The 9,243-nt window shown below is 36.9% G+C and overlaps 1 protein-coding gene across 2 annotated transcripts; it reads right to left on the bottom strand.

Moving 5' to 3' along the window:
* Window positions 1-910: 910 nt before the first annotated feature.
* LOC108258955 (cell surface A33 antigen) lies at window positions 911-5,169 on the bottom strand. Of its 2 annotated transcripts, none has more exons than XM_017458022.3 (6): window positions 5,056-5,169; window positions 3,472-3,638; window positions 2,867-3,092; window positions 1,616-1,780; window positions 1,359-1,479; window positions 911-1,227 (listed from the first exon to the last, which is right to left on the bottom strand). In XM_017458022.3, the coding sequence occupies exons 1-6, from the start codon at window positions 5,084-5,086 to the stop codon at window positions 1,116-1,118; spliced, it is 822 nt and encodes a 273-aa protein (XP_017313511.1). In that variant the 5' UTR covers window positions 5,087-5,169; the 3' UTR covers window positions 911-1,115. The 2 variants fall into 2 exon arrangements, with proteins under 2 accessions (XP_017313511.1, XP_017313513.1); XM_017458024.3 differs by having other exon boundaries at window positions 1,363-1,479; window positions 5,056-5,167.
* Window positions 5,170-9,243: the final 4,074 nt, after the last annotated feature.

Below are 9,243 nucleotides of genomic sequence, written 5' to 3'. Positions count from 1 at the left end.
TTAAAACAATTTACATTTATATTAAAGAAATTTTTCAAACCATTTATTTTCATTGTGAGTCTATAAAAGTAAACATAAGCATTTACACAATCAGCAATTTTCCTGAGCTTTGGCAGATGCAACAGTGATTATTTTTCTTTTTACACAAAAAAAAGGCTCATTTTCCAGAAACAAGACTTTTTACTTTCTTGAAATTGTTTTTTTTTTCTTTTCTGGTGTATTAATATGAAATTAAAGGCATGAAAGTTAACAAAGCCAGAAAAAGTAGCCATGTTCAGAACAAATAAATAAACCTCCTTTTGGCAAATTCAGGTAAATTCAGAGTTTAAAAATAAATTCAAAAAACAGATCTTGCAGGCCTACTTAGCCTCTAGTTGGCTTATTAGCTGGAACATTTGGAGATCTACTGCGGTCATCATAGCGATCATCAGGGTGGCCATAACGGTCTTGGCTGACCCTGCGCTCTGACCCCAACTTCCTAACATGCTGGAGTATGCGAAGAAAAGAATTTCACTGTGCTGTATGTGACCAATACAGACTCATCATCATTATCATTATCATAACCATCTCTTCGCCGATCATCATAATGGTCAGAACGCCGGTCATCATTCTGGTCAGAATCACATTGACGGTTATCTGGCCGTCCGTGCCGATCATCACAGTGATCACTATGCTCATCGTGTTCGTCATTTCCGTCAGCTTTGCACTTGAGACGTTCGTCTTGGTGCTCTTCAAGCTCCTCTGGCTCTTTATCTGTGTACTCACCATCCTCTGGTGATCTGTTTATAATAAATTGAACAATGTTGATTTTTTCCCCAAGGCCAATTCGCCTTCTGAGCGTCTTGACCATCAACACAACAAAGAACATGAACGTTACACCAGCAGTCAAAGCAAGACAAAAGGCGGCAGATCAATTAAAAGATTTTTTTAATTATCCAAAGACTACATGTTTTATAGTCACAGATTATAATGAATGCTAAACATTGTTTTTTTTCCAGCCAAAAATCTATCCAATGCTGACACATGGTAAGCCTCTGCAATTACAACAGGTCTTGCTTAGGTGTTACGTTACTAGTTTTCACAGTTAAGTAATAGCATATCCCCCGGTGTACTCCTCAAACTTTTACTTTTTCCGGCGGCAGCAGCAGCAGATAATGATCATCAGGAGGAGGAGAAAAACTGCACAGCCTCCAATTATCCAGACTCCAATGTTCATGGAGTCTGAGGCTAAGGGACAGAACCACACAAATGAAAATTTGTGAAATGAAATGAAAAAAATGAAAAGAGAAAACCAAAAACTGATAAACAGGAGAACGGGTCAACATTTTAGCATGATAAATACACAATTATTAAAATACTTGCGTGGCATGACGGCCAAAGTCAGAATACAGGATGCATTGCTAATTTTATTGGCAGACGTGCAGATATAATAACCACTGGTCTCCGTGGAAATATTGTAAAGTGACAAAACTCCATTTACTGAAGAGACACATACAAAAGAGTTATGGTAAAAGAATGGAAAGGGCAGGAGGCAATGTTTCCAGATATATAACTGGACACTGAAGTTCAATATAATACCCATACAAAGACACAGGATGAAGACCAAAACACATACCATCAGTGGCCATCGGTGGATTCTGTCGGGGATTATTACTGACATCATATCTTTGCCATGTGTACGTTGGTGCTGGCATGCCCTCCTCTGAACGACAGGTCAGGCTGATGTTCTGGTAAAACTCTGCTTTTCCCTGAACAGCGCAGATGGGTTTGGAAGGAGCCACTGTTTAACAGGAGAAGATCTGTCAGAATTACTGCACTGCAAATTAGTTGCACATCTACAGGTTACTGAATAACATTATGTGGGTTTTTCACCCGACGACACTGATTGTACAGCTCTCCTGCTGCAGTCTATAACTATGATACCCTACAACAAAACGTTTATTTGTAAATCATTCATAGGACAGTTTCTGTAAGAAATGTGGTAAGACTAACTTCACATGGATTACTGTACTTTTATATATGGAATATGCTGTCGAGTTTAAATCTTATTTTTATTACGTTTACAGCATTTACCAGATGACCTTATCCAGGGCGACTTACAGGAGTGCTTTGCCGGCTCCATCAAAAACTCATCCCTCACCAGACAGGGACTAAGAATACCATCGAGAACATTTTGTGAAACCAGACATTATATACTAAGCCCATTTCCATAAAAGTTGGGATTTTTTCTAAAATGCAATAAAAACAAAAATTTGTGATTTCTCAAGTCTCTTGAAACTTTAATTAACTGACAAAAGTACAAAGCAAAGGTGTTCTGGAAATGGGGTTAATATTTCTGGAATTATTTAAAGGTTATGAAAAATGAAGAAAGTGAGTTACCACAAACTTACAAATAAACCCAAACCTAATCATTCAATTGTTTAAGAAATGCCGCCATATAAAGAAAAATGAAATATTTAGTGCTTCCTTATTACTGTTACCATTATATATATTATTAAATATTTTTTATTGACATAGGAATCAGTCAAAATAACATCTACTTCTGCCTTTCAGCCTTTACTCTCATCGCTCATTTCATTCCCTCAGCTGTCTGTGCACTTGACCTTTTATCCTCATAATTACACAATGAATTTTAACTTCCAAATTTAAAACTTCAAATCATCCAACAAGCTGAAATGTTTGTTTGCATCTAAGCTGCTCCAACAGCTTCTGAAGAGTCCCAGCGCCATCAAGTAAAACATTAACGTCTGAATATTTCTTCAATGAAATGGGGGAAATTATATAGAAAGGATCTTGAATTATTATTAATTTGCTGTTTGCATACTATTAACTGTTAGCATTACATATTTCCAGCCCGTGTACTTACCCAAAACCACAACTGTAGTGATATCTGATTGTTTTCCTTGGGTGTCCTTAGGAATTTTAACATCGCACTGATACACTCTACTGTCCTTCGATGTTAGAGAACTGAGCATCAAGTTCGCCCATCCTTTAACAATGTCTACCTGAAGTGAAGCTCGGTTAGTATATTCATCACTGACGTCCACATTATCCGTTGTACTTGAGAAGTGGTAATACCTGAGGATGTCAATCTATAAGACCAAAGAATTTAGAACAAACAAAATTTCATGATAATAGTTTATAGCAGAGCATGTGTTTATACCGTGCAAACATTACACATCTTTAGGTTTTTCATTATTTAAGGCATGTTCAGGAGGGTTATAGTTTGCTGGACTTAAAAATAGATTTAGTGATATGTAAACTGTATGCTGTATGTTATATCTATGAATGTAGATTGAATCAAGTGCTGGAATTACAGCTTCTCTTATCAGTACACACACCGGGAGTCCCAGCAGGCCATTTCATACCTCACTTACAATCATTAAAACAATTCAGAAGAAATATAAGGAAGGTGAAAAGGAAGGTGCTGAAGCAGCACAAGAAGCAAATTTGCTGAAGTGAGTTCATTACTTCAGAATCTGCAGGATTATCTGGATTTGCAGTCCATGAGATGATGATTGATGGGTTGTCTGCTTTCTGAGGTTTGAAGTTGCATGGTATAGTGCCGGTGCCCCCACGGGCAAATTCATAAGATTGGAGTGGGATATCAACAGTTAATGATGAGGTCAGGTGAATCACTGTAGAGGGAAAAAAAAAAAAATTTCCATTATTATTATCTCAAACATAGCAGTGTAAACAACATAGCTAATACTTTCCAGTTGTTCTGGAAGGCAGCCACCTGCAACTTGGAAAGAAAAACACTTAAAGGGTTTCTTTTCGGTGTGTTTGAATTTGTCAAAGCTCTTAATTGAATCATTTTGGTGCAACACTGGATGGTAACTGTTAACCCAACCCCAGGTGTTCAAAACTTTAAGCACATTGCAGTATTTACAGACCAGAATCTCAGAAATATCCTTTCCATGCATGAAAGCTCTGAGACTGTAAGCTTCTCATTTTGAGAGACTTTATGTAGTAGTAAAGGTAGAGGGTCGATCAAGCTGAATTTACTGGTTTTGTGTGAGTTCTTCTATTCTTAATATTAATTAATATAGATTAGACCATTTATTTGTGATTCAGTACCATCCTCTCGGCTTATCTTGAGGCCATATCTGTCATGTTTACCTGAGACGTTACATGAGAAATTTAATGTTTTGTTACATACATATATATATAATGTATGTATGTATATAGTCTAATAGTGTTTTATGTATAATATCATATAAAGTGTATATATGCATATGTATAACTGTATATATACAGTATAATACTGTTTTATATATAATATTGTATATATGCATATGTGTAATTGTATATATACAGTATAATATTGTTTTGTGTAAAATATTGTATAATGTGTATATATGCACATATATAAATGTATAGGCTATATGCACAATATAATGTGTTTGAGTGTTGTGTGAATTGTATTTGCATGTTGTATTAGTGAAGTGACCTTGGGTGTCGTGGAAGGCACTTTTAAAAAAATAAAATGTAGTATTATTACTATTATATAACAAATAAAATGACAATATGTCTTTTCAGTGCATGCAGAGACATATCTGGGTATACAGTGTGTAGTTGGCTCACGACTTTCACCATTCAACTGGAGAAGTTTGCACCAGACCACTTTATCATCTAACAACATGCTGGGAAAGCTTTCTAGATTTATTTATTTATTTTAATCAGCTTTCTTCCCCACTGGTTTCAGAAAATGATCAATATTAACAATTTTATAACCGTGGTACTGTAACCTACACTATAAGACATGTGAAATATATTCCTATGATGTTACATGTGATATGTACTTATGTGTGTGTACTGTACATATGTGATGTATAAGTGTGAGGGAATTAATGTGGATTTAATCTACAGTTTATCTCTAAACTAACACAATTCACAGAAAGAAATAAACATGGGATTACAGGTATTCTGTAATTACAAACTGCTGTTCAGACAGATCCTGAGTGACAACACCTCACTTAGAAGACTAATTCATCTACAGATCATGTTTATGGCCTGGGATGTTAATAAAGACGTTTTTAAAAATGTACTTACCTGCATAAAGTGAATAAATCTTTACAATCATTTCTGCGTTAAAATGAAATAAACCTTTAAGGGGGCAAAAAAGAAGAAACTGCTTCAACTGAGCGCGCTTCTGTTCTCAGCCTTAAATAAGAGCCGCTGAAGCCCCGCCCACAAATCCACTCTCATCTTGTTCATGTCTACAGGTCCCAGGTCTCATTACATTTATTTCATGTCCCCTCCAAACAGTATGCAGAAATAAAAGCAGTGGGAGCTCGACAAAGTATTTAGTCTAACATTGTTCAATTCAGATTTCTTTTCCGTGGGCTTTCTTTAGAGCTCACAAACTGCTGCACAATTTTTAATGCAGTGGTTCTCATACTAGGGACCACTAGGTGGCGACAAAAGGGACTACATACTATATAGAAATTCGAGAACATTATTTAAAGCGCACCAATTATGGTTTTGAAACGTGCCTAATTTTGTTTAAAATTGTCTCATTCAATAGATTTACATGCCTCAAGGGTAAAAAAAAAAAAAAAAAGAAAAAAAAGAAAAAAAAGAAAGAAAGAAAGGAAAGAATAAATAAATAAATAAATAAATAAAACACTCATAATTTAAACTGCAGCATTACCCCCTCACCCCACCACCCCCACCCCCACCCCACAGTGCCACAAACGACTCCTTTCAGAGAGCATACTGTGCTCTGATTGGTCAGATGTCCCAGTCGGTTGTGATTGGTGTACTGCTGTCAGCGAGCAGCCCATGAATACCAAAGATGGGGCTTTTGTTACAGACCTAGGTTAGTGCAGGAAGTACAGTTTGGAATTACTAGCGACTCGTTTCAGCTGTTCAGAATCGGTTCATTCTTTTGAGAGTCAAGTGTGCTTAGATTTTTGAAATTTGCAGACGTGTTTACATTCAAAAACAGTTCTATAACAACACACTACATGAGGTAATAGGTCATATTTGAAAAACCATAATAGGTACACTTAAAAAAAATAATAAACGAATCCAGATTTACACAGGTCTCTACGGTAACAATTTTTTAGAACCACTTGTGCTCCTAATTACAAAAACTTAGGAGCACAGTCAAAAATTTAGGAGCACGGTTGAAGTTTATTATTTTTATTTTTTTTAGAGATGGTAACCTTAATGTAACAATATAACACACAAGTAGGCATGTGAAAACTTGAGCTTGAAAATTATGACAGAACTTGCAAATGAATGTACCTTCTGATAAACTAAACGTTATATTTTCAGTTAAATTTACAGGCTGTATGCAAAAAAAAACCCCAACCGTTAACCTGTTCCAGCTTGTAAACAAATACAGTAAACCTCAATGTCTTTGAAGTCTGCTCCTCTTAAATATATTTAAAGCTACACTATTAGCCATTCTCCACTGTCATGGTTCTGGGCTGAAGCCAGTTCTCGATCCGCTCTGCGTATATTTTGTATATATCTGAATAATAATGTGTCATTCATGAACGATTCGTTAATTTTTAACGGATCTTTAATATGACTCGGGAACAATGAGTTGTCTCAGAGAGTGATCCGTTCATTTTTGAATGCGCATGTGCAGCAACATCCCAGTAGGTTCTAATCTCTAGGAGGAGTTCATTAAAGTATGAGGCCTGGAAATGGCAAAATCTGAGCAAACATTTTAGAGAAAAGTCAAAATGGCTTACTTCCTGTTGATTGTATGGCATGAGTTCAAGAGACTTTTTTGTAAGATTACACATGGCTGCCAAATTGTGTACATGTAGGTGAAACGTAGTGCGAGGCACACAAATTTTGTAGGTGGCGCTATTAAGCCATTTTGGCACAATCCATTCTCAAACCTGTATCAGATCTGAATGTTCTCCACTCTTGAGATGTCTGCAAAGTTGCATGAGTTTTCGAGCATGTTTAGGCGTCAAAAATGTGATTTGTTTCACATTGAAATTTGTCAGGCTGCCACGGACACGCCCTTCAATGATAACTCAGAAGCTTCGCAATTTAGCTTCAGCAAGGTGTTGAGATTATGTAGTCTGCATATGATGCTGATCGGATGAAATCTCTAAGAGGAGTTTGTAAAAATACGTGGCATGTAAATGGTTGTTGCCAGCAGGTGGTGCTATGACTATAACTGAATATTGGCATGGAAATGTCTTCAGTCCTGGACTGTTATCAAATATGTGAAGTTCGGAGCAGATTGGACTATGTATGTTTGAGTTATAACAACTTTCTTTCTCTTGGCGAAACATCAAAATTTGTGAGATCGCCACACCCACGCCGTGCAGTGAAAACTCAAAAGCTTCGCAATTTAGCATCATCAGTGCCTTTAGATGAGACTGACCCAATATAATGTCGATGTGATTAAATCTCTAGGAGGAGTTCGTTAAAGTACGAGGCCTGGAAATGGAAAAAAAAATAGCTGACTTCCTGTTGAGTTTAGGTCATGGGTTCAAGAGACTTGACTCGTCAGGAGCTTGACTCGTCAGACACAGACCTAAGCACAGTTTTATCAGGAATTAAGTGTTAAAGTGGAAGATTTATACAAGACTAGGCTAACTATGCTAATAGGCTGAGCACAAACCAGAGCACCAGGAGTCCCATTTTGCGCTATAATGCGATGTTGCCTTGATTGTTCTACGTTTACATTTTTACATCGCACACATTTTGTAACATTTTATTTATTAAGTTCAAGAGTTTCTTTAACACTTGTTTATTTAATCTTCATATAAGATGTAAGAGAAGATATTTGTTTAAATTTAATTTTGTTTTTGACTTTTTGAACTAAAATTATTTGTTGTTTGCCTTAATAAAGTGGGTACATTAAAAATATAGTGGTTAAATCCAAACCTTTTTTCTACTGGTCTTTGTTTAAAAAAGATACAAATTTATCAATAATTATGTATACCAAATAATATGAAACATTATATTGTGCTAATTTTTTTAGCTGTACCGCCAAGCCCTAGGTGGTACTTTCTGGACTTGAAGAGGAAATATTCATGTTCCTGAAATCCTCAGTTAATCCTGGGCATTCATCTCACTCATCATAACTGGGCGACAGTTCTGTGGGTGAAAATGCCTTGTTAAGAAGAATGGTTCAAGCTGCCAAGAATGATATTTTAACTAAAATAATCACTCTTTATAACCGTGGTGGTCAGAAAAGCACCTTAGCATGCACAAAACATCAAACATTGAGGTGGATGGGCTACAACAGCAGAAGACAACACTGGGTTCCACTCATGTCTGCCAAGATAAGGAATCTGAGGCTATCATGGACACAGACTCACCCAAACTGGACAGTTGAAGATTAGGGGAAAAATCACCTAGTGTTTTTCCAGTCTTCAAATGTCCAGATTAGGTGAGTATATGCCTATGATAACCTCAGGTTCTTGTTCTTGGCTGACAGGAGTGGAACCAGATGTGGTAGTTCAGATGTGGGCTGTTGTAGCCCATCCACCTGGTTTGGCTCACTGTGTGAGCTAGTGTTTGGCAGAATTGAGACCTGTCAGCCAATAAGACACAAGTAATTCCACATATTTTCCTGTAAACCCTGTCTGACTCGTCTCATGTCTGTCCAAGATATAAAATTACAACAGTTTAATGATGTTCAGTGACATAGTGACAAACCGCTCCAAGTGGATTTTGGGCTAAAGTAAAATCTTGGGGGCTACAGTCCTGAATGCCCACTGCTAATTCTAGAGATTCACACACTTTTGCCACTCACAAATATGTAATATTTTTCTTAATAAATAAATGACCAAGTATAATATTTGTGTTTCATTTGTTTGTTTGGGTTCTCTTTTGCCTGGTAACACCATGCACAAAGGTGATAGTGGTACACACTATCAGGAAATGAAGAGTCAGGAAATAAAGAGCTGGTCATTACTCCTGAAAAGGCTATTTGTATCCATGTAGGCCATGTAGTGCACACACAGGACATAGAGCATTCAACCTCTGATCCTTGAGAGAAAAGAGGAGGATGAAAAGCAAAAATCTCAATCTCACCTTACAGGGGAAGCATTTAGGCATAAAGGCCGGGTTGGGCCTAAGAAAAACCTTATCTCAACTAAGTGAGAATTTAGTGCATGAGGAATGAACAGAGCGTGCATGTAAATCACTGACACGTTTGGCTGAAGCCAAGGCTAGGAGTAAAGCTGTCTTCAAGTATAGAAGCTTAGGGGAAATGTCCCCCAGGGGTTCAAAAGGTTGCTGACGACATGGGTCACA

This window comes from Ictalurus punctatus, chromosome 26, assembly GCF_001660625.3.
Source record: "Ictalurus punctatus breed USDA103 chromosome 26, Coco_2.0, whole genome shotgun sequence".
In the NCBI taxonomy this organism is placed as follows: Eukaryota; Metazoa; Chordata; class Actinopteri; order Siluriformes; family Ictaluridae; genus Ictalurus; species Ictalurus punctatus.
This window is presented reverse-complemented; position numbering and strand designations above follow the sequence as displayed.